The 27,322-nt window shown below is 33.5% G+C and overlaps 1 protein-coding gene across 5 annotated transcripts in view; it reads right to left on the bottom strand.

Annotated features, from left to right (window-relative positions):
- LOC112682388 (acetylcholine receptor subunit alpha-like) overlaps positions 1–27,322 on the bottom strand; it is a 276,407-nt gene that overhangs the window by 75,323 nt on the left and 173,762 nt on the right. For 4 of the 5 annotated variants that reach the window (XR_003148507.1, XM_025552968.1, XM_025552970.1 and 1 more), the window contains 2 exons: positions 12,845–12,960; positions 9,435–9,603 (listed from right to left, as the gene is read on the bottom strand). Coding sequence is in view for 4 of the 5 variants with exons in the window: in XM_025552968.1 (XP_025408753.1) it covers positions 9,435–9,603; positions 12,845–12,960 (285 nt within the window). In the remaining variant the exon portion in view is untranslated. Of the gene's footprint in view, positions 1–9,434; positions 9,604–12,844; positions 12,961–24,643; positions 24,825–27,322 lie in introns of all 5 variants that reach the window. The other variant, XM_025552969.1, reaches the window with a different exon arrangement.

The raw sequence follows: 27,322 nt of genomic DNA, 5'->3' as shown, positions 1-27,322 counted from the left end.
TTCGGTGCATATTATAAAAGTGGATATTTTTCCTCCGGTCCGTAGAGAGAACGATGATGACGCACCCCTACGTGCATGGTAATATTTTTCGAGAGAGTATTAATATTTTTACTACTACGTATTTCAAATGCATTTATTTCACTAGATAATTTTCCTAGTAATTCATTTTTTAGTGCTAGGTAAATCGTCAACGGATTATTTAAATAAGCCTGACAAATGTGTATAGTTTTAAATTTCAATCGTATACAAGTATTGGACAAAACTTTTTTTTCTAAAATTCATTAGAATTTTCGGGGAGAGGGTTGATCATCCGTAATACGCCTCTCCTCTATCAGGCATGTTCCTGTTGGCGTGTAATGTTTATGACGATGACGATAAGATGGGGTAAACCGTCCACGACGATTAGGGCCGGTGCGGGTAGTCATGTGTTAAACCGTTTGCCGACAATTGCTGCAAAGCTGTTGATTTCCCAGGAAAGGAGTCGTATGTCAATTATAACGTTTTCGATCACCACTGAATTAATCAGATTTGTACGGAAAACGTTGTTGTAAATCATATTTGAATTGCGTGTCACGAAATCAGCGGTGTCGACGAGAACACTGCACCCGCAACCGCGCGCCGTTACCCTTTACGGTGACTCAACGGCGGCATGCAGCATTGCGACGTGGATGATTTCGTGTCTCGGTTTATCGAACTGACTTTTCGAAAGAGTTGAAGTTGTAGTGCCGTCGTCCGGGAAAAGTCTGACTTCTCATTTTGCATCGGCTCCAAATGCTCCACTCTCCGAGCAAGAGTGTATTTAGACTTAATTATATGAGGGGGGGGGGGAGGCGATTCAAATTTTTTCTTTAATTCAGGTTTAAGATTAACAAATAAAATTTTTGGTAATATTTAAATCTGGTGAATCTTTAATATTTGTGGTTTTTTTTTAATCTAATGTCGGATCCATTTAGAATCGAATTTTGTGTAGTTCTTTTTTAACACCTGTCTGTATTTTGAAAATTACGCTTGTGTTTTGTTTGATTTTTCACTAAGTATGGTCCCGACAAAAGCCCAATTCAGTATTCACAGCCACGTGTAATTTTATTTCGTTATAAAATGATCCACATTAAAAAAAAATTGAAAAGGGTATCTCACATATAATCGATTCCTTAAATACGAATTTAGGGGGAGCGATTGCCTCTTTGCACCCCCCTAAATTACGTCCCTTTCTCAGAAAGAAATCAAACGGGCAGCAATGTATAGCTCTTGATGTGACGTTTGTCAAACAATGCAAAGTACAAGAGAGAGAATTCCGAGAGGCAGGCAGATACGTATTTGTGGCTTTCGACGATTTTTCATGTTTTCATTTAAAAACAACGTGCACGGGTTGGGTTCGATTTACACGATTTATTGGAGTCCCGACATCGTGAAATCGGCTTGATATTAAGTTTATATGTGTAATAGGCGAGCACTAAAAATACATTCGCCATAAAATATTGTTTGAATTATTTTTCCAATCCGTTAACGCACCGTTTCGAATATTTATAATTGAAAAATCAAAAGGGTGTTTATCAAATCGGCTCGTAAAAACGAAACATTAGTTGTTAAATGTGTACACAAATGGCTATTCTACATCTTTCAATATACAGAACATATATTATTATTATTTTACATACGAATATGTCTTGTTTAATGCAGCACTCCAGCGCGTACTGCTGTATTTAAATTTATTTTTTTATTAAATTAACATAAAAAAACGATACACTGTGCGCAGTTGGATTTCAAGGTGTGTCATTGGAAAAAAATGAATTCAGTGTCGGGAAAAAACTGATACACCATGTGATTAATAATTTTTTGAAAGTCGCACAACATTTTTCATCGATTGAAATAACCATGCGTCCCGTTTCAGTTTTCTGTTCAGTGAAATAATGGAGACCTTTTTTTCTTAGTATGACCTCTTGACATATTTTTCAAATTATATTTCATCCGTAGAAAATAATTTTTCGTATATATTTTGAATTATATAACGTATATAAAGCTCAATAGTATTTTATTTATTATTGAAGTCATCGTCAACGTATTAATACCATTTTAATCTGATATTCGAATTGGATACTGTTTTTAAAACAGTTCATTCGTTATAATATCCGTACTGTTGTTCACGCTGTAGCTTAACGGTCGATGTGTTATATTCGCTGCCATCATCTAACACGCTGTGTGAGTAATCTGATTAATTAATAGTACGCAGGAGAATGAATATGAATACATATCCGATCGAGCAGAGATGTACAGAAAATTACTCGATTGAACGCGCAACTTGTTGTTGAAATCATCAATATAAAAATAATAAATAAAAATAAATGTGAACGTAGAAAAATGTCAAATAACTTGATTCCCATGGCGGTGTTTTGTGAATGTCACTGAAAATCTGCACTGAGAGATGAAACTATCAAAAACTCCGCATGTTCATTGCGTCAAAATAGTTTTGGGAATTTCTACCTTTTCCGAGTTCTCACGGATTTCGAGGAACGGCTGTGTGAGCGGTTATACGATCTTATTCAAATCCGCCGAGTGCGAACAATGATCGTTTTATACAACGGGTGAAACCCGGTGTCGCATATCGACACGACAGTCTTTTGACCGTGAGTAGGCAAGATGAATGTTTGGTGCTCGCACGCGTACCCGGGCGTCCCTTCGACTGTTCCGTCACGATATGACGTCGAAGCGCGCACACGATTTAAATACGGTCCCTCGATAAAATTACGTACACTAAATATTTCTATTCTGTTGACCAAACTTTCAACCCCCACCCCTACCCCTTCAATGTGCATACATTTTAAATTGTATTATCTTTCGAACGGGTAATCGTTGACAATTCGAACACCGGTAAACGTATCTTGAACTTGGTATCAAGGGTGTACCCAAGGGGGGTTTGGGTTCAAAACCCCCATTGAATTATCTACATATTCAACGGTTTGATAGTAAATAGTATAATAATAGTAAATAGTGTATTTTAATTTCCCATTATCTTCAATATACAAAGTTTATAGATTATATAATGTACCTATAATGTATAAATTATACTATAGTATATTAAAAGTAATTTGTTGGTATTGAGTTCAACTATAATTATAATTAGAGAACAGATAAAATAAAAATGTTGGACTCTCCCTCCCTAAAAAATTCTTGGGTGCGTTCCTGCTTGGTATGCATCGTAATATCGTTACATTTACAGTTTTAATTTGTGCAACAACACTGGTATTATAAAAAACGTTTTGGAGGAAACATGCGTGGTATGCGACGTATCCGTCTTACAAAAGTAAAAACCGAAAACATAGTAGAACAAATTGATGTACGAGTAAACAGACTTTTTTCAACTTAAAGGGAACAACGCATTGTGTTCGGGTAACGGTTTTTTATGATGTTTTAATTTTAAAGCGGGCTATGAGTTTTTTTTTTTTTAATTTTCATAAAATGTTACACACTCGTAACATGCATAAAAATTAAAACATAGTTCACAGATAATGTGACAACGATGATGCTGAGGCATAATATAATGTATACGTTTGCACGTTCGTAATACATTTTAAATATTTTACGGGAAAATAAAAAATAAATAAATAAATAAATTTCGATCACGTTCAACTGGTGTTCGTCAAGGTATAACTGTACTATCTTACAGACATTAAACTTAAAACGTGTGGTCTCATGTTGTATTCGGTTAGGTTAGTTCTGTGCGCCTGATATAGGAGTGGGAGTTGAGTTTACAATACACATTTTTAGTTGCGATAAGAAAAATGGCCTTGAAGGTTATTGCGGCAACAAAAAGAGGTAGGTTTAATATCGATACCTCCTCTCTACCTACAGCGAAGATATAAAAATGTACATATAATGGATACTTGATGATTTCAAAACTACCAATACACGTTTTGTAATCAATATATGATCGGTTAAAATAAGGTTTAAGGTTTAATTCATACTATAATTCATCATGATGATCCTCCTTCTCCCGTCAGCATTAACGAGTCAAATTATAATTGATCCTTGAAATGAAAAATTTAACTGAAACACCCATGAATGTCATAACATCATAATTTTTATACTACTTTCAGATATGTAGTGATTTTAAGATATTTTTTCACTATCAGTTTATACGTGTTTTCCAATACATATATTATTGTATTATGCAACTGTTATAAATTTGTGCGAATCAGGTAAATGTTGGATAATATTTAGGACTGTTAATCAAAAATTTATATTTTTTCAATACTTTAAATATGAAATGCGACGCCTATTGAAATCCCCTTAATCGGTTGTGATTATAAGTAGAATACATAAAGTAATTTAAAAAATAAGCCATATGATAATTTACAATCATGTTCTAATTGGGTAGGTTAGGGTATTATAGGAGTGAAAATGCCAAAAACGAAGGAGATTTTTAGTGATGTACGTGAAAACGTTCATTGTCTAACGACATGTTTCATAAAGTGATTATAATTTGCATTCGTGTACTAGTTCTTTGTGGTGATCAATGACATGATCATCATCGGAAATTTGCGTTACTTCAAATTCTACAATTATTTTATTTTTGTGTGTCACGTGTGTTCGCCTTCAGGTGTGATCGTATTCTATCGTTTGTTTCCGATATGACATGGTATATCACAAAGTACATAGAAACATCGTTTTTTCACACTTCGTAAATAAACCGTTAGCACTACTATCGTAGGCTACTAGTTATCAGATGTAAAAAATAAAAGAAAAAAAAACGAACTCATTCGTCTTATAAGTGCGATATGTATCTCACGGCTAATTTATTTTCACCGTACAAATATTGTTAATTCTGGACCCACGGTTGAGCGTAACTAGCCGTCATTTATTCCGCGATAGGTGTTCGACCGGGGGTGGACAAGAATAACGATTGAGACGGACGCGGTCGTGTAGTACGCGAAAATCGATGCACCGCGTGATTTAAGGTAATGTTTGGTAACATCAGACGCACCGCGATAACTGCGTACTGTGGCACAACAGCGTTGGTGTGTACGCCACCACGAATAACAATAATAATATAATCATACAGAGATAATGTACTTTTCGTTCAGCAAAATAATGAGAAGAAAAGAGAAAAGCGGTCCACCGTACACTGTGTTTCCGATGCAATTCCATCGGTTCAATAGAAAAAAAAAAAAAATTAAAAATACGACAAGCTTTTGATCGTCTATAGCAATAATCGTTTTTTGACGTTTTTAATATATTTATTATGCGGCGCGCGTACAACTCGAACCGTTGTACAGTTATGGGCGTATGACGGTTTAGTGCTCCGTTAAAAAATAACACTCGTCTTCTGTTATTTACTTTCTAAATTACGATGGTGATTTGCATTCGTTTTTCCGACTATACGGGATTAAGTATTTTTTTTTTTTTATAAATATGTTTACGTGACCGGGGAGCCAGCCAAATTTAAAAATTTACGATGTTCACAATTTATCCCTGTGAATACCTCTGCTTTATAGTTGTTGGTGTCGTCCATATATATATATATGTAATAGTATTTTATTCGAACATTTCCGCTGTTCTATATTTCGCAAGTGGACAGTTTCGAGTTTTAAAATAAAAAATTCAATTATTTCGAAAACATGTCAATCTTCTCGAATAAAGGTGCATTTGGAAACATTCGAAACGATTGTGATTTGACGGCAAAAATATTTTATGTCATATTGTAATCACGATTTCAATAGCCCATCATATTACGTAGTACAATTATCGAATATGTATTGATTATAATTATGAAACGTAATTTTCATAATCTTCCATAGAACCTATGAGTATTTAGTGTAACTTCTGATTGTTACGTTTAAGGAGGTAAAGAATTATTTCAAACACGAACACATTATTGAATCACCGATAATAATTATATAATTAATAATTATAATTATTATAATACATATATACATTAGTTTTTGGAGAATTCGCTTAAAAATTAAACTCATTTATGTTAACTTTTTTTTAAAGTGAACACGTTCACTTTAAAGTTCTATGAAAAATGAACTCGTTAATTTAATTTTTTTAATTTTATATTAATGAACCACCTATCTGCATTCTGTATAAATGGACCTTTACAAAATGTATTAAGTACATTTTACTTTATGTTTGAAACCTATATTTAAATATATTATAATTAATACTTATTTATTTATACATACTTTTTTTTTAAATGGTAAATCAATTTTATTGCCCCAAAAATCGCTCAAATTCATAAAAAATATAAACGTCGTTCACGTTCACGTTCCATTTGAAAAAAGCAAGCGAGTTCGAGTATCGTTCACTAATTGAACATGAACGCGTGATCGTGTGTTCACAAATTACTTTCTTTTCAAACACTTATATGTACATGTATATGCAGTGGAACCTCGATAACTCGAATCAGTTGGAGGCAAAAAAAAAAATTCAAGTTATCGAAAATTCGACTTATGGAAAAACTCGATAACTCGAATCGACAAAAAAATTCGAGTTACCGACAATATTTTTTTATTAAAAAACACAAAGATTTCATTTTATAATTTTATTTATTTATATATATATATATATATACTAATAAATGTATAATATATGTAGGTATGTATATTTTATTTAAATATTAAAAAAGTATAAAGAAATAAATATGTATATGTAAAAATTGTATGTAATAAAAAAAATATAATGTAATGAATAAAGTAGTAATATTTTTTAAAGAAATCTGATATTTTTGATTGTTATTTATAGTTAGACCTATATATAAAGTTATCAATAATAATGCGGAAAAAATCTCTTATTCAATTTCTCGTTGTTCGTGAGTGTACTTACGTACAATCTTTAATCTATCTAATGCCTGGGCAAGCGTAGTATTAATTAAAGCCATATTATATCGTTAAATTTATAACTGTAACTTTTAAGCATTAGATAGATATTAATTTGATAATATTATTGGTTTTCAATTATGACTGTCGATATTTATAATTAAAGACCGGATATAATTGCATTAAAAATATCTTAAAATTTTACTAAATAGATGCCAAAATTGCAGTATAAATATGTTAAAATTTCAATGAAATACATTAAAATTACATAGTAAAATCATATCAAATATATAATCGTTAATTACTTACAATTACTTAATATTATGGACATCAATATAATATTTACAAAATATATCATTTTTCAGAATTAAAATTTATAATTATATACATCTTTATATTATGTTCTTGAAAATTGTATCGTCTGTTATTTAAAATATGTTTATATGAAAAATTACATGCAACGTTGACACTTGTTATCGATGCATATTTAAAATAGTTTTTAAAAATTGGGTTACACATTTGATTTCCTGTCATAATGTCAGAGTAAGTTTTAATAGTTTTATATCCATAATTTTTTTTTAAGACATATTTTAATTTATCTTTAACTATTTTTCCATTAGGACCGGGAATATTTATAGAAATATTTATACTAAATATTTTTATTTAGTGTGTATTTATACTATTAAATAATTGACTATTTAATTCTTCTAAACTTGTGAGTTTTGTGGATAACTCAGATAAATATAATTTTAAAAATCCTAAACTACATTAACTACTTGTAAAAATTTACATCGTTGCTATATTTTTTATGTAAAATCACTTTGGAAATAATAATATATATATTTCATCACGTGAAGTATACAAAAATTGCAATTATTGCAAAAATTTGCATTATTAAATTAAATGGGAAGACTATAATTAATCTGATTCGTATACAAATTTGATCAATATTTTTGATTTACTGGGTATCAATAAAAACTTGCCTTATCTATTGAATCCACTCTTTATTTATAATAATGCCTTTAGTTATTTAATCTTCGAGCTATCGAGATATGTACGTGTTATATATTATTATATAAAATTTGAGTTATAAGTGAAAATTCAACTATAATTACTTCAACTTATCGAGAAATTCGAGTTAGCGAAATTCGAACTATCGAGAAAATTTATCACGGGGTCAAGGTATTCCTTCGAGTTATCGAGGTTTTACAGTACTATGACTTACATTTACAATTCCCAGTTTAGGGAAAATATCAGTTAGGTTATCACTATAACACAATAGATCAAATTCACCGTATCACGGACAAAATTATCACTTCATTATAAAAAAAAAAAAAATGACTGTCCTGGAGTTTTCTTGGATATAGCTGAGGTCTTCAACGGTTTTCTTCCTCTTAATGGGACTATTATATTAAAGCATTCACAATTTTTAGTGAGTTAATTTTTATGCATGTAATAAGTGAAAATATTTAATTATTTTTATTATTACGAATGTTAAAAAAATATATTATTGAATGACTGAGAACTGTAGCATTTCAAAACTTTCTCTTTATTAAGTTGAACGATTCTTAGAATTAGTAATTTCATTAACTTTACATTTAGTTAAAAAACAAATCCAAGAAACATAACTTAACCGACTTTAATAAAATATTTCCTTTTTCGGATTAATATTTTGTGCTTTTAGCAGTATGTTAAAATCCCAAACATACTGCAGGTACCATATTCTTTCAGCGTGTCGCTGTTCTGAATATACTGATTGTTTTATATATTTCCAACCTGCGTTCTTACAACTAACACCCTTAATTATCTTAAGTATCTAGTTACGCGAGCCAACCCCTTTCTTTCTCTTTTATTTATTATGTCTTGATTACAGGTAATACGTTGTGGTTCAATTTAAAATTCCACGCATTTTGTTCTTTCTTTTAAATATTTACAATTTTTGCTCATTTCTTTTGTAAAAGTTTATGTCAGATGTATAATGTTGCTTTTTCTTCAATAGTATTTTCTTGACTACTACTTTTTATTTAATGGATAATAAGTTTCCCTGTTCACAAACTATTTATTTATTTTTCGTTCATATTCTCTGTTGATCCAATACCTAAGAAATGGGTAATAATGTAAGGTGTTATGCTGTATTCATCTATAAAAACTCTAACCACCAATCTTAAACTAATCTTATTTTTCCATTAATTAATGAATTAATAAATAAACTAAAATATAAATATATCCTGCTTTTTTTTTTATATTTAGTACAGGAAAAGATTATAATTTATTAGTTATGAACTTTTTCTAATTTTTTTAATTTTTCCCCATTATGTACCCAACCTCACGATTAATAAATTTGCAATTTAAATAGTACCTAACCTTGCGTACAACTTTTTTTTTTCATTTCTATCTTCTGTGGGCTTATCTCACTCTCAATTCTAATACTTTTTTTCGCTGTCACTCCATTACTACCCGTATTATTAATTTCGTCATTATTTTTATAAAAAAAAAACATCTTCGAGGTTAAATTTTAATTTTATGAAGCCGTATTTGAAATTAATAAACGATAAAATGTCGGGCCATGCAGTTTAGACAAATTATACAATACTATGAAGAAATCGTTAAATATCTTACTTTTTCGCCGCTGTCCGATGGCAGATAGAACGTTAACACAGTGAGGAATGAAATTCCCATACACGGTATGATGATGTTTACCGTGTAAAAGAGCGTTTTCCTTCTCATTGTTATGTTGAAAGTGATGTCCAAATAAGGTTCATCACAGCATGGGTAGATTTTCTCATTCCTAAAAATGAAAAAAATAAATTAAAATCGTCGAAATGCATTTATTTATTTATGTTACATATTTGATATTTCATATTTGATATTTGGGCAACATCGCTAGACGTGTGCAGTGACGCTATATTTTGGTTGGTGAGCATTCACCTTAGTATAGTCTTATATATATATATGCAGCTCAACCCTATTTAAATTTTCGCGGAACAATCTTTATAATGTGCAGGACAAAACGTCGATTTGTTAAGAACTGGTCTCCATTTCGTTACCGTCAGATATTCTGAAATAATTTCATTGTCTAGAGGTATATAGTATTATGGTACACATTATGTTCGTTTTGAATGAACTTTATCGCTCGTATTTTGGTTATAATAAAAATAAAAACATCACTTTGTACGCGAAAGGGGTGGTTTGCATTACGACGGAGACACGACGGTTTATCTTTAAAAATGATATATACTATCAACACACCCTGTATGCAAATTTATTTTTGATGTCTTTCCGGCTTAAAAACTCATTTATAAACGCAGTTTAGCCCAAAATAATCCGATTCGTTTCAAAACACGATTCGCAAATCAAAAAGGTTTTAGTAAAGTATCGTCTGAGAAAAATATATCAAAATAGAAGTTCTTTTACAATTCGTACACACGTTATCGAACTTTGCAAATAGCGATCGTCGAATAATATTGAAAAATAAAACGTATACATTTTTTAATGGCAAACGCTTATGACAAACACGCTTTACTTATAAAAAATCGCTTCAAAATCTCGATCGCTCGACGTATATTTTTTCTCGGTGACGATTGATAATTTTGAAGAGACTCGATATTGAATGTGCAATATGATGGATCGACCCGGACATCAAATTCGAACCGTGCTAAATGGAATTCGAAAAGTTCAAAATGTTACACGCGTGTGATCTTTCCTGTCTTCTTGTAGACGCTGACACGTCCGTTATCCGTCACTCATCTGTGTTCAAACACTTTGGAAATTACATATATGTATGTATACGCGTACACAGCAGAGTTTACGCGATATGATCGTAAAATCTTAAACGCAAGAAAAAAAGGGGGAAAAAAATCGCTGAATAATTTGACATGTTCCTGTTTGAGTTCAATGTCGCGATAAAATATTATCGTTATCGTTAATACAACGGTGTCATCACGTGTATTACGGACGAATTGTGCTCCGACATGTGTACAGTAGTGCACCCGATACCGTTGTCATGCGCCAGAACGACAAGATGCATGGAACTAGGGGGTGGTAGACGGGAATCCATCTCCGGGTGTAAAATTGTAGAGGGTATAATTTTTGTAATTTATTTATTTATTTAAGACTGATTTGATATTTTTCACTTTGTTAATACCGATATTGGGTTAAAACTCAAAATATGTGATTGTATATTAATTGTTAGAAAAAATTTCTTAAGAAGAGTATTTGATTATTGGTCTATGGTAGGTCGTAATTTTAACATTGTCGTCGGGCGTAAAATGTCTAGTTCCACCACTGCGTCATGGTTAGCATTGATGCGTTATCGCTTTTATGTAATCACTAGCACCCTGTGTGCGCGTATTATTGTGGTCGATCGGTAAAACATAATTACTCCGCATTTAGTTGCGGACAGTTGGACAGTTGTTTAATCGTAAGAATGCAAATCACGTGCCGCTCAACGAGTGCGTATTAAATCGGTGACACGCACATCGTGACGTATTCATATAAGATGATTTTTTTTTCTTTTGTCTTCTAAATACCACTGTATTAGGTACCGGTGAAACGTATCGTAAGGTGTGTTTAACACGGTCAAACGTACGTTTTGGATATAATAAAAGCTAGAAAGAGACGGGTGGCAAAACGGGAATCAAAACGTTATAGATACACGAGCAACGGCTAACGAATGTGGATAAATTCGTTGCGAATAAATAAATACAGTTATCCAAGGATCGTCAGGTCGAAAAATTCAAAATATTTGTTATATTTTGCTTAATGATCATACGATTTGAGTGCAAAACTATTCGAATATCGAAATTACAATTTTGATTCAAACTCTTATGTTGTTTTTGGTATATGAATACGGTTATTAATCAAAACGTAATTTTTCGATTGCCTGTAACTAACTCAATCTTAATTTATATTTTTATGATGTTAAAAAATTATTTTTGAAACAATTTCGACAAAAGTTAAATCAGATTTTAAATTAAATTAAACTAAAATTAATTCAAATTGTAGGTGATACTCTGAATATTATTAATATAAATAATACCAAATCTAAGGTATTTAAAACAATGGGCTTACTAAGAAAAAAAAATAATAATAATAATAATCATAATAATAAAAATTTTCCAAAGACAAACCGCAACGAAACACAGAAGATATAATATTAAATAAATCAAGAAAAAATGTAATGAAATAAGAGATTTTTTTTTTTTACCTTCAAAAGTATCTTTAACGTCACAATGTTATGCTATAAACAAGTAAAGTTTTTATTCAAACTGAAAAAAAAGACAAGTTCGCGCGCCAAAATCTAAGTTAGCCCGCATGATTCTTGACGTCGTATATTGTACATCATAATGTAAATAAAAAACTTTCCGCCCCATTAAAATGAATTAGTTGCTTTTTCTGAGTAACTCGAAAAAAAAATAAAAATAATAAGACATCAGGTCTTCTGAATATGGAAAATTTGTAGTTTTTTTTACGTTGTGCTACGAGCTAATGATTATACATTATGATATGTACACCGAAAGGATTTGGCGACGGTGACATGCGCCTAATGTGAACCACGTACCAAGAACAATAACGTCGATTTACACGTTGGCGTGTGTCGCGTACAACCATGTTTAAAAATGGAAAAGTGATGCGAGAAAAAAAATAAATAAATAAAAGTAATGGTAAAGCGATGGGGAGGGAAGAGCATTCGCAATTTAACGAGAAACGCGTTTCATTTTTATCGCGTGCTACGATCGTCAAACTCATATTTTACTATGTACACCGCGGTCCAGGTTTGTGACCTATAGAAAGTGGCAACCGTCAGCTCTTCACGAGCACATGTAGGTGTATCGTGATGTTGAATAATTTATGAGTTCCGTTATGAATATTGGAGCGTATGAGGCGAGGGAGCAAATGATACGCTGGCCCCCGCACACGCGTGTTTTTCTTTAACCTTTTTTTTCCCTCTTCTTTTCATTACTCTTTCCATCCCAATCAGCCACCACCCACATGATTTGTTTACGCTTTACAATTAATTTCAACATTACCTGACCGCCGGAACTTCCAGTATGTCCCATTCCACTGACATGTAAAACTCTGAGAGGTCCACTCCGACGTCAACGATGTTCGAGCCGACCTTCTCGTCCATGTGTCTCAGGTCTACCTGTAAAACGCCTCTTATGCATTTTTCATCGGTTTCATCGTATGCAAGAGTGAAAAATAGAAAAAAAAAAAAGCTGTTTATATAATCACTCGGCGATCCGTTCACATCACATGCACAGCCGAGAAAGCTACGGATAATGACGACGTCCAAGTTTACCGAGAAAACGTTTGAAAATGTATTGTTGAAGTCTTTATTTAACCTAACATATTTTTCGGACGATTTCATTGTATACAACGAGGTTGTTTATATCCAGTTCGACGGTCAAATAGTGGTTTTAATTTATGCCTGATATTTTTATTATTCGGATTTACGTACACCTCGTTGTTATTGGACTTCACGTTGTAATAACAATTAATAATAATATTAAACAGGATTTTAAGTGCAAACATTTTTAATGCTATAAAAATGTTTTTACAAAAATAAACAAAATTAAATTGTGATAAACGTTGTATACATTTTTCTATAGAAATTATTAAATGTATTGTTGTTTTAACATTTCATAACGTTCTCGCTAATGTCACGTTGCTGTTTTATATTTAAGCTAAGTGGTATTTCAACTTACGTACATCTGTCTGGAACGAATGCGGATAAACCGTAGAGTTTATTTAATAACCACACTGATGACCAGTCGATTGATCGATTGAAATCTTATGATAGGATCGATGTCGATGAATTCGATCGATACTCTAGCGATTATGTACGCGGTATTGTGCCACGATGGTACCGTGACTGCGGCTCGTGTGTTCGGAGGAGTTCGCGAATAGTGAACGGGGAACGGTTTTCGAGTCTTTCTGTAGCCAGAACGAATAAGGGAAATTCAACGAAATCGGGATCGGTGTCTCGAAGTGTTCGCGGGGCTCAAGCGGTGCAACGATATTGCCGCGCGGACGAAATGTATTCATACGATCTCGCTCGTTTTGCAAGAAATGAAAAAAAAAATTATCCATACGGATAAAACGACGTCAACGGCTTCCGTGCGCATTATTGTTTTGTTCGCATTCCCATTAGTTTTAAGTACTTCTGTTACACCACTCGCCTACCGTGTGTACCTAACTATTACCGCGATTGTTGAGCGCTCGCACGTTTCGTTCATCTGAATAAATCGTTATTGTTATTATTATGTGTGACCAAACCGTGGTGCAAAGAGAGATATTGTTTTGTAACGACCGGCATAATGTGCAACTTGACTTGCGTACTTGTATTCGAATCGTATCGAACCCGTACGGTTGAAAACTCGTAACGTACGGACGAAATTGCCCAAGAATCGCGTAACAACTTCGCGCGTGCGATAAAGCGTGTCCGGCATTACACTTGTCCACGAATCTGTTGCGTACGTTAATTGCAATTTTTCTTTGCGTCTTCAGTTGTTTGACTGGTTTGCTGCAGTTCTCCATGCTTCCCTATTGTAACCCAATTCCTTTAGTTCCTTGTAGCTATCCTTTCCCGTGTCAATCATAATTTGTTTCATATATTCTATCCTTGGCCTTCCTCTTCCAATATAACCTTCTACATCACATTCTATGACATTCTTCGTTAAACTATCATTGCGTAGTATATGCTCTAAAATTTTGTCTCTTCTATCCTTAATAAAATTTTTACTGCTATTATTAACATTATTATTACGATTATTATTGATCGTCTTCGCAATGGAAAAGTGTTAGGCTTTGCGTTTCCAGAAACCGCGTAGAATATTAGTCTTTACAATAACGTAACGCATAAATATATCATTATTACTATACGGCATGTACGTACATAATATATGTACGTAAAGATGCGTTAAGATGATAACGACGCGCGCACATATATTGTAACAGTAAAAATAATAATATATTGCGTTCCGTGTTTACTTGGTATTGTACGGTTATTATTTTTTTTACTCGCGTTCGGAAGACGGAGAAAAACAAATAAAAATGTATTATTAATCGGTTTTTTACGTTTCGAGAAGAACGCCGTCGTATCCGTAGCTCTTTTTGGCCATCACTGCAGCATACACCTATTGCAAGAACACGAAATAGCAAAAACATAAATTATTAAAAACTACGTACAAGCGTCATATAGCTGTGTAGCTCTAAATATGCGTTACCAAACATTATAACGAAATACATTAAAACCAATGCACTATAAACAAACGAACAAACCATGGCGCCTAAAAAATAAAAAAAAAAAAGCGTTTTGGTAGTATAATTGAATGTACCGTTATATATACTGAACGACAATATAATATATTATGTTTAACTCTAAAAAAATGTTACTAGGGGGAGGAAGTAATAATAAGTATACGTACACATTTTTCGGTACAGTTGATCGTTATGATGTACGCGCGTTACAGCCGGATAACTCAATTTGTTACACTCGAATAGTGCCCGCGAATGTTATTACAATAATTATGGAACGGGTGTTTGTTACTACGTCGGGAACGTAAATACTATAATACTGGCTTATAGTTTTCAAATCGAAAAACGTTCGAACGGAGTACACAACCATAACATTAACTTTGAAGTTATGGGTTATGAAGAAATCATTAAAAACGGAATCATCAAAGACGCCCGAGGTCTATTAATAAGGGCATTATAGTACTGCGAATATCGAGAAAATAGGATCACTGTGGTAATAGATTTTATATATTGCTCTTTACGACATCGTCTTCGAATCGTTTATCGACCCATTATAATTATACGCGACACGTTATATCGACACGGTGTTGTGTACGTTTCGTTCATCAAATTTTATATTCTTCCAGTAAACGAGAAATAAAAATGGATAAAATATTGAATTTTAAAAGTACGAGTACGTCTGGATGACATATATTCATTGGGTATAGATATCTTATTAGTTTTGTAGTTGATTAGTCCCTTTTTTACGGTTTGTGCTCATTTTTCTTTTAATTTCGATATCAAAAACGTGTTTACCGATTTTCAGTGGTGCACGCCATTATTACAAAACACCATCTATGTATATATACATATAATAAATATATATTATAATGACATATACGCGTGGTGATTAAGAAGGGCTAAAATTAAGCGACTTTGAACGATTATCGCGATGTAGGCAGAAACGAAGGACGAGCCACGTACACATGAGATTTTCCGGGAAAATATTTAACTCGGGAGTCAAATAATAATAATTCCTCTAGTCCGGCGTGTCCCGTTTATACGATTATCGGGATATGCGGGGGTGAAACTCCCTCGGTGTTTCGCGCTGCAGGGTCTCCGCGATGAAAACCTACGCTGAAATGCGTGGCAGTCTTCTCCGGGCGTCAAGAAATACACGCGTTATCGAATGATAAATAATCCCGTTGGATGTCCTCTGCCCGTGGAACAAATCGTAATTGATGTCAGAATTAAGGGTCACGCACCCGGCCGTATCGTGACCCTGGACACGAGGACGAAATGTTTCGAAAAGTTTCGGCGAGACCGGTCGGGCCTTGGTCGACAAAATCATCCCTCCCGTCGCCACCACCGGTACAGCCGACGGGGTGGTGAAAACTAATTAATTCGCAGGACTCAGCACCTACGTAGTGCGGATTTTAATAAATGCGCACGACAAAGTCTTACGCGTGCACAAGCTGTGATCCGTAAACGTAACGTACAGCTATGGCAATGCGTTCACGTATGGTAATGCGCAGCAGTCCTTTATCGGGCTCGAGCAAGTACGGGAAAAAAGGTACTCGTCTGCTCGGTTTATGATTTCGAGGTTGGAGAAAATGTCATGGAAAATAATAATAATATTAACCTCACACGGTTTCGCTGTTAATGTTGATGAACGTACGAGTCATTTCACCCCGGTTGATAATGAAAACAATTTTACCGGTTTTGAATGAAAAGTATTTAGACGAACCCGAAAACTCTACCATCTTGTTCATAGGCAATCGTATTTCCATAAAAACTCACAAATTTGTTACCTCTAATAGGCTAAAATGATTTAAATACCTGTATTTTGGATGTTACCACTGTACCATACGTTTTAAAACAGCTACTCGAACTCAAAACCGATAATACGATTACGGTGATCGACAAGAAAAACTGGTCGTCTCTCGATGGTAATAATTTGATTGTTTATATCGAATTCAACCGATATCATTGGATATTAATTTCGATTCGTCAAACCTTGGTTTCAAGAGTTTTAAATCTACGAAGAAATTAGCAGCTGTATTGTTTTGGTATTCGTATTTCCAACGGATCTCGAATAAAATCATCTACTCTAACTATATTATGATTCACGATTTATCACAATATGATAACATCTGAACAATGTAACAATACGTTAAATACAGAAAAATGGGATCGCCAATGTTGATTCATTTACTTATTATATCATCGAATAACGGTAATACGTTGAATAACGAAATACGATTATTGTTTATTATGACTGTACGTTATTTTGAAAATAGAACGTGCGTGGGAGCGTATATATCATACCATATTGCAGTACGGACACATTCGAGTTTTTCATATCGAAATAAACCATGAACATTCGTGCAACATAATTTATTCGGTTTTTTTTCCGCAGGTTATTTATTTATACGTTGGACACCTACCCTTGTTATCTGTTGAAGCAATTCTGTTTAGTTTGCGGTATTCTAATACAGTCAGCTTTATTTTACGATAAAGGTACGAAAATGGCATTATTTTTTTTATTTTTTTGAAAAAGTATACTCTATATCCACTTGACATTCTAATGTTAAAGATTACGAGGGCGCAGTGCTTTGCCGAAGAAAATGGTTTTAGTGATCGTATAAGACGAGGAAACGTCGACGATAAAATAAAATAAAACGACCGTATTATTTTATATACCTACCGTACAAGTTTTAAAACGTTATTATACTGTACAATTTCGTGTAAATCGCAAAAAATATTTTCCCTGAGGCGTGACATGGTTTTTTGAAACCAATAAATTATAATATAATAATCTGTATCAATCGGGCTTATCTCCAAAAGTAAATATATGTAACTCGAAGTTTTTAAAATTCAAACTTCTTTGGTTTTTTCATAATTTATTCATAATTCAAATGCACGATGGATTTTACAATTTGACTTATCACTTTTACTTTGAATTCAAAAGCCATAGATTTCGATACAAGTACTATTGTTCGTAATAATAGCATCGTAATTATTGTTATTATTCGTAAGGACATAATGGCATAAGGTATTTAAAATTGAAACTGTATTTTTTTGAAAATATAAGACCAGAAAAATGTTATTCATTTGATATTAAAATTAAAAATCTAATATCCCTTTTATTTTTTCAAATACTACGAAAATAAAAAAGTATCGTAGAAACTTATCTACCTTTTTTCTAGTTAATGAAAAAAGTAATTTGTTAAAATTAAAAATTAAGAATAAGTTATAGTACTGCAATGCATACAATGATGAATACTTAACAATATATATGTATAGTTAATACTCAACGTTATAAGAGTGATCATTTTATTTACATGATTAAAAAATTGAAATCAAGTTTAAACTTTCAAAGTCAAATTCATATTCGTTTTTTCACAAACATCAAATTATTTTAACATATTGTCTATTAGTACTCGCAACCTAATAAAGTTAATCCTATACTTAATCCATTTCATTTGTTCGTCCACCAGTTTTGAATGGATTTCGGATCACTTGATGAAACTTTAGAACACGGGTGAATCATACAAGAATAACGAAAGCGGATTAGGAATAACAGTCGATTTAGAAAGACCCCGCGTGTTGAGCGATATCGACCAACTCACTCGCTCGACCGCATCCACTTGGTTGCATGATTATGTAGCTGCATCATTATCGCCGTTTCGAGCAGTGAACGCAGATAGTACACATTGTTTTAAATGTAAACGCGGACGCATTTTGCGTTCATATGACGTCCGTCACGCAACGTACATTCACTGTTATCGGATGTTACAAACGTTTGCGCGATCCCTTTGTTTTCAATCCTTGGACCGTTCGACGACGTGATAGTGCACACGTATATTACCCAAAGTGTAACGCAACTAACGAATCGCTTTTTCAACGGCCTTTGATCTTTCACTCGACGTTCTGTGCACATACCTCCTCTGTGTACAAAATTGCTCATCGTTCCGTCTTTACATCTTTGTTCACGCAGCCGCCGTTTTACAGTTTTTCGCGTTTCGCTTTTTTGTGTTATCTTGCTCGCCACTATCGTTTTTCTTTCGCCCATCGAGCTTCTATTCCCGCTCCAGCCACTTTCACTGAAAACCGTTGATCGGGAGGATGTGGAATCATCTTTTACACGATAACCATTACACGCAGTCGTCACCGCCGCTGCTGAAAAACAAGATCGGAGCACTGTGCCAAGACCAATACGTCGTTACGAGAGGGAAAATGCTCTTTTGTTTGGCGCTGCTTACGCGACATGCGGTGTTTTCGAGTGGCGTACTGGAGATATAGTCGCAGTCCACTTACACGGATGAAGCTTCCAGATCATGTCAACGGTCGCCACGGTGGCGACCACCAAGTTTTGCGATTATTTTCTGGTCCAAAATTCTATTAGACCTTTACTTGTAGACTCTTGTAAGTTATTTTACAGAAAAACATTGTCAGCCGCTGTTCCATTTAGACTCGGAAAAAAACATACCTACTAAAGTGTATTACTTTTAAGTGGTCGACGAGTAATATTTGCTTTTTCAATGTATACACTGCAGCATATTATATATTTATGTACATGACTACTAAAATTCAATAAGTGAATGAGTTACGAAAAATAAAAAAATAAAAATTACTCCAAACATAAATTATATTCTGAATAATTGTATAGAATTTGATGTTTTCTTGGGGTATTTGGTTTTTAACATTAAAATTGATTGAATAATTTGATGGAAGCAATAGCGATAGTAAGGTTAATTGAACAAACGAGAAGAATAGATTGAAAAAAGTTGGAGATACTGCGTCGGCGTAGTAGCAATACTTATTGACAAAATGACCTTTTCAAATTGTATTTCTTATTCATACGAATAATTATTGATATCACTGTATTTTTAGTCTTTTTAGGTTTGCTTGGCATAAATACAGATGTGGGTTTAGTAATTAGTTGATTGGGATGCCAATTAAGTCGGTAATCAAAGCGCTTGTAATGCAGTTTGGCTAAATTAATGGTAGGTTATTAATTTTGGATTGGAATGGAAGGATTTATCGGAGATACTCGTAGAATAAACATTCTGAAACAATATGAAGAATATTTGATTAAAATCTTGGTTATGGTTAGTATAAGATAACTTTGCTAACCACATCACAGTAGTGGATGTACAATTTTTTATTGGTTTTTTTTTTTTTTATTTTACTTTAAATCAATAAAATTTAGTAGAGGGAAAAAGAGCAATTTTTATCGATTTCGATAATTAACGGACAGCTACATTCTGTAAATATTATAAAGCAGGCGTTCAAATAGAAAATGATACAAAATTCTATATAAAATGAATGTAAAATGGTGATTTGCGTTATATATGCTGCGTATTATATTGTGCTTTTACAGTAAACCTGCAATGTATTATGCCCCACGGACAAATATTGTACACGATCACTTTACTATACACAGCTATTCCCTAAATTACGTTTTTATTGTTCGATCTATCATACATTTTTGTTTAGTTTTGCCGCGCTAGAAAATAATATAATCATAATAATAAAAGTAATAGTAATAATAATAATAATAATAATAATATAATATCGTCACAGTATTGCCGAACGTTTAATACATTATACCTACGTACACACACACTACCTGTACGGGATGGTTTTTGTATGATTAACACTCGTTTTCCCCTATAAAATCTATAGAGATTAAAAATGCTATAAAACTTTTAGCAAATTAATCAATCTTATATATATATATATTTTTTTTGTTATAAAATATGTTTTTCTAATTTTTACCGTAAGAACGTTTTTAGTTTATTTCCCTCTTAAAAAACATTTTTTTTTATGTTTACTTAAATTTTATAATGACAACATTTTTTTACTTTCAGTAAATCAAACGAAAAATGTATTTAAAAACGTTCAATTAATAGTAATTAATATTTATAAGAATTCAAGGTTCGGTTGGGCGGAATGAAACATAGGTTCATTTTAAGTTTAAATAACATATTTACGTACAGATTACTAACTACTGGTTAAATGTTTGGTTTTCATAATCCGAAGTCTTCACTAAAATGTTCTGCTCCGGAACCACGAAACTCGAAGTAATAATAAAAATGAACAATTAAATCGTCCGGGACGACAAATATGCCGAATACATTTATAAGTACATTGTGAAAACTTTGCACAGTGATGTACGCAAGCGATGTACCTACAAAGAAACGAACGCGTGGTCTGAGAAAACGAGAGTTGATGCGAAAACCGTCTCGCGTACAGGTGTAGTAAAATAACGGAAAACATATCAGTTTCCTACTGTTTCACGCACACTCGTCAAAATATAATAACAAAATATAATAAACACAAACATATTTGTAGCGCAAAAAATATTCCCCAAACGATAATATAATGATCACAATCGCACAAGCCCCGCGTATGGTGCCCCTGGTTCATGGACTGTTGTTGTCGCAACACAGCTTTGGAGCACAACAATATGTGACGCACGATTTTCCGCCCTGTCGCGTAAATATCGTCTAACACGTACGTGTACAAGCAAACGCCGTGCAACGAATTATTGTAATACGTTTGCTACTATATGATATTATGTACTACGATGATGTAATAATAATAATAATTATATAAATAATATAAGGGTACGGCTATTTGGACCTAATTGGATCCATTTCCGATCTGATCCTACAATTCGACTAATCGAAAGAAAAACAAAACCGAGTACATTATAGGTAGTGGCTATACTTATTCGTTTCGTCCGTTTCCGACGTATTGACAAGTCGGATATGTCGGTTTTAAATAAATTTATTTGTTTTTCTTCCGATTAGTCAGACTGTCGGATCAAGTCGGATCGGATCGGAAACGGGTCCAATGTAGCCGTAGTCTAACTTGCACGTTGTAATGATAATCTAATACCGTTACTCGCTGTCAAAACACTACCGCTATTGCATCGTACCGACTAAGAACGTCGGGCACGTAGACAATATTTTATGTTGGGGCATGGATATTTTTTTTATTTTTTTTTTAAATTCTATTCTAATCCAACTAGAAATTATAACATTTTACAATGATCGAAAATTTATTATCTTACCGAAAAAGTTTTTTATTTAAACGTGTTTTTAAATCACGAAGGATTTACATTAGCGTGGAAAATGTCAGAAGAACCAAGACCGATAGACCATTTCCGTGGGTACGTATCTAAATCAAAAGTTAAATGTAAAACCATATGAATTATATGAATAATAATTATTATCGTCGAAATATATCGACTACAGTGTGTACAAAGCGACATTATAGCGATGATGATCGTTTTTCCGAGTTGGAAACGTAAACGTATCGCGTAATAATTAATCTAAAAACGCTTGCGCCCCAAGGTTTCACGCTCTGACTATGCCAGATTAGTAAAGAGTAAGATTTTCATGGTTTTAAATATTATACTGTTGATGACGTTAAGGTGATAATGTGAATGAAAACGATTCGCCGTGAACGGAGACGCGCGTTAACGCTACGAAGATCGCAGATTAGTATAGATCGAACGCTGGTTTATTGAAATTGGCCCGAATAGTTTGGATTCGATCACAAATCGCCTTGTTCATAATTTGCCCGCGAAGCTAAAATCAGAAGCGCACAAGGGTTTTCCTGTTAACGAAATCGTTTGGAAAACAAACTAGGCGCTTCGAGGGCTCGTAGACGGGCGCTTTCAGTTTTCGGACCAACGAGAAAATGATAATTTAACCAAATGCGCCTGGTTATCATAGAGACGCGCGATGAAAATGGCATTTCGATTGATATGGATAAATTGATATGGATCGCCGGAACTGCATCGACGTTGATACGAATTCGTTGGACTATCTTGTGTCTACAACAGTGGTTCCCAATTAGTGTAAAGCCACGAACTCCTAACTATAACTTAAATCGGTCCGGGGAACTCTTTTTTGTAAATACTTACTTTAACATTTTTTTTAATTATGAAAATGAAAAAAAAATACGATTTATTTTAATTTGACGATTGCGATAATCGAGTTTCTATGGTTCAAAAATACCCGAAATTTCAAAGTCAATGATTGCATTAAAATAAAATAAAAAAATCATTGCAGTTCTACACAACCGTAGACCCCCAACCATCATGTGGACCACCGATTGCGAACCACTGGTTTACAATACAAAACAGTTGGATTTACTGAAAAATTTCTCAAGAAACAATCTTACGGAACTCAGAAGTGTACGTAACGGTTGAAAAATTAAATAATGTATTCGTCAATTTAACATATTTTTTTCCAATATCTACGCGAAAAGTGGTACACAGAAATACCGTCACGCATTGCCATAAGCTATCGTCGTACAACCGTTTAAAACCGAACCGGTAAGCGGCCCGTGACCATCGTTTCGCGCGGCGTTCGATAGTTCTCCTGACGTTCCGGTCCCTTTGTGGGCGCAGGACATGTGTTGTCGAACGGTCGAGGGACACATGCGCGGGCGATGCGACCTTACGAGGTGCGCGGCGAATCGTTTTGTAGTATTAATTATCGCGCGTAACACTGCGGACCGTGTACCGTCGTCATCGTTAGGTTTTGCGAAATAACCGCTCCTAGTAGACCGCACCGCGATGCTCGGACAATGGTCAACGGCGGGAATATACGAATGAGTGAACCCGAAGCATACACGTATTATAATCATAAAGCGTTGTCATGTTTTCGATAAGTAATCGGATAGCTGTATTTATTTTCGTTTTTTTTTGTTTTTCGTTTATTTCGCGACACGTTAAAGACGTTGTATATCCACCAGTATACAGTGATAAAAAAAAAAAAAAATGAATGATGACAAACGACGTGGACGTTAATTAAGTGCCCGTTTGACGTAATTTTAGTATAGGAATCTATTGTTTGTTATTTTTTTTTTTTTTTTTTTATCCATTAGCCCAAGTAAATTTAAGATGATTAATTTTCAAACGTTTTACATAGTAAGTGCTTGGTCGTATTAGAAAATTGACACCAAACGCGACGGTCAAAGTTCGCTCGTCTCTGTGTAACACATATCAAAGATCAATTGGTACTTTTACGGTATTCATTAAACAGGTTCAGTGCGGATCAAATGGATTTTTCGTAAATGATTTCGTAACCACGCACTATTATAACTAACCTAACCTAACCAATCTCACACGGTACTATAAACACGTACGAGATCCCTGGCGAATAACATTCAAATTGAATATGTGCATACAGCTCGTTATGATATAACTTGATAAAATACTGTGGTAACCTTAACTATTCTTGTACAGAACACCGTTTAAAAAATGAATGTACAAAGTTTTATAAACAGACACGGCATATGGTAACCGTTAATTTTTTGAAAGGTGCGGATTTTTATAAAAAAAAAAATTAACTAAATAATTATAAATTCCTATCTTTGCCACCTCCCCTTCCCCACCAAATCGTTGAGTGAATAAGGTACGTATTGAGATATAACATTAACGAGACCCGTACACGTTATAGTATTTGTACGCGGTACACGATATTGTTGTTCCATAGTCGGTGCGCAACTTCAATGAACCAGGCGCGCGGATTTATGGGTCGGCCAAGCTGTATTATCGTTGTCACCTTGAACCCGTCATACGTCCAACTTCCTAGTTTCAGTACGCAAGTTTGGACATCATAGGGGAAGAACTCGACGTCGATGGAGCACGAGGACTTATAGACGGCGGGTGGCTGCCATAATACAAGCCCTGTGCTGTAAACGGTCGCCTTTGTCATTAGGGTCACCTCGTAGTTACCGTCCGCACTGGAACAACACATGGAACAACGTCATCGGGGTCTACTGCTACAACTACTACGACTACTATTACTACCATTACTACTACCATTACTGCTAATACATTATACATGGATCATAGTATGTGTGTATTTAAATGTTGTATAAATACGTCATAGGTGTTTCAGTGACGCGAAACGCTCGAGAATAATAGAAGCAAGTTGTGACGGGTAAATCTGGTGCAAAAGTGTATTACAATTGTCTGTGACGTGTACGTGTCACGTGTCGCTCTTATGATCTCAGCGCGTCCGATAGATGATACATTTTAATGAAATTATTGAATTCGGTTTTACTTCGTCACCGATATCGTCTGTATGTATAGGATGGTACGAACTATTATTTTCGATCATTCGACGACGCGATCGTAAACTTATTTAACTACTTCCAACAGGATTTTAGGAAATTAATCGAAAAAAAATAACGTCGAATAAAAATCGATAAAATTCTGAAAAATTACAGAAGATTAATAATCAAACCTGTTTTAAAATATATACATATATTTTTTGTAAATTAAACGGTGAAAATCATACCTGAAAATCGTCGTTTTAAAGAAAACATTTTTTTTTTTTTGCTTTTTAGCTGTAGCATTACACAAAAATAAAAAATAACGTTTGAAATTTAAAATTTTTAATAAAATCAGTGTCGAAAAACCCCGAATTCAAAAATTATTTCATTAACCGCATTGTTATGAATGCGTAAGAAAGATTCAGTTCTCATTTAACACATACTGTGTACGTTTTATAAACTCTGTCCGTACGCTTTGAGAAACGCGAAAATTATTGGCAACCTGATTTAATCAGTTTGGGATTTTTATTTCTTTCTTTTTTTTTTTTTGTGTGTTATTTGGAACGTGCCACATATGTTGAAATACTACAAGACTAGCGTGTTTGATAAAAAGTTAAATTCAAAAATTTTTTTTTCACGACTCGATGTTTGATTGAAAATATGACGAACAAAAAAAAAAAAAAAATAAAATAATATCAGTATCGGAAAAAATATCTCGTCTAAGGAAATATCTAATGATCATACGAGAACAATCAAAGAATTCGGGAAAGACGAATTTCGCAAAAGTATTCATTTTATGACGAGAGGTTTCTCTTGTTCGGCATATTATATACAATAGTTTGCGCACACGGAATGTATCATAAATCGATATTACAGCATGACGGATGAATAAATATGAAATAAAAAATACGTGGTGTATTTCGAAAAATCGACACAAAAAAAAAATAAATAAAACAGTAGGTAGCTATTACGTAATTATATTATAGTCTTCGATTGTGAGGGGATTTATCGAATCATATTTTGAATTTATAAATAACCATGGTGCAGACGCTGCCGTCGTTCCGTGAGAAATGGAAGACTTTATTTTTTTAATTCAACATATAAACAAATAAATGTGAGCCCGGAATTGGCGACCAAAGTAATTTTTATTTCCAAAGTTTATTTTTTATACGACATTGTGTTCTCGTTATACGGGCGACATTTTACACGAAAGCGCCTGCTTCTATTTTGATGTAACGGGAATAATACATTTGAAAGGGTTTTGATAACATTAATTTTTCAAATTAAGATAAGCTCTGTTTAACGTATTGCAGTTTTAGGTTTATTCCCGAGTGGTTTTCTTCACCGATAAAAAAAAAAAAGGAAACACGAAATAAATAATTTTATCTAGTTATATATAACTTAAATAAATAAACAAACAACACATAAATGAGAAGATATGATCAACAATCATACAAGCAAACGTGAACTGTTAAAGAAGTTTGAAATAATTGTTGGTCCAAAACTGACTTGTGCTGTAATTCATACATCTATTTATTTATTCATACGCATTTAAAAAAAAATTTAATTAATTTTCAGCTGTGAAATGTTAGTTTCCATTTTCAGCGTGAACGCACAAAAGAGTACTATATAGAATAGATACATTGTAATCAACATCGAGAGAATTTAATTTATTATCGAAATAAAACGTTTGTGTACTGATAGGTTAACTTTTGTCGAACATAAATTAAGAGAAACAGAAAAGTATCGATGTTTAAGTCGTTATGCCTTTTAATCATTATTTAGAAATTGCGGGTATTCGTTCAAAGAAATAAAACGCCCCTTAAATATGCTAAGCTCACTGTTTAATGAAAAATGCTTGTTGTACTTGAGACTGGATTAAATTGTTTTTTTTTTCAATTCTAGTCGTTTCTTTTTGTCGTACTCCCGGCTTAAAGAATGCCAATAATTCCCGGTATCACAATCATAATACGCAACGAAGCCCCAACGAAGCGATGTTCTCCAGCGTTTCGCGCAGATAATTGGAAATTTTTACACTTATTATTACACATACTCACACGTACGCACACACAAACACACACACACACACACACACACACACACACACACACACACACACACACACACACACACACACACACACACACACACACACACACACACACACACACACACACACACAC

The sequence above is a fragment of the Sipha flava genome, unplaced genomic scaffold (assembly GCF_003268045.1).
Source record: "Sipha flava isolate LNK unplaced genomic scaffold, YSA_version1 202_pilon_pilon, whole genome shotgun sequence".
NCBI lineage: Eukaryota > Metazoa > Arthropoda > Insecta > Hemiptera > Aphididae > Sipha > Sipha flava.
Note: the sequence above shows the minus strand (reverse complement) of the source record. Positions and strands in the feature narration are given on the sequence as shown.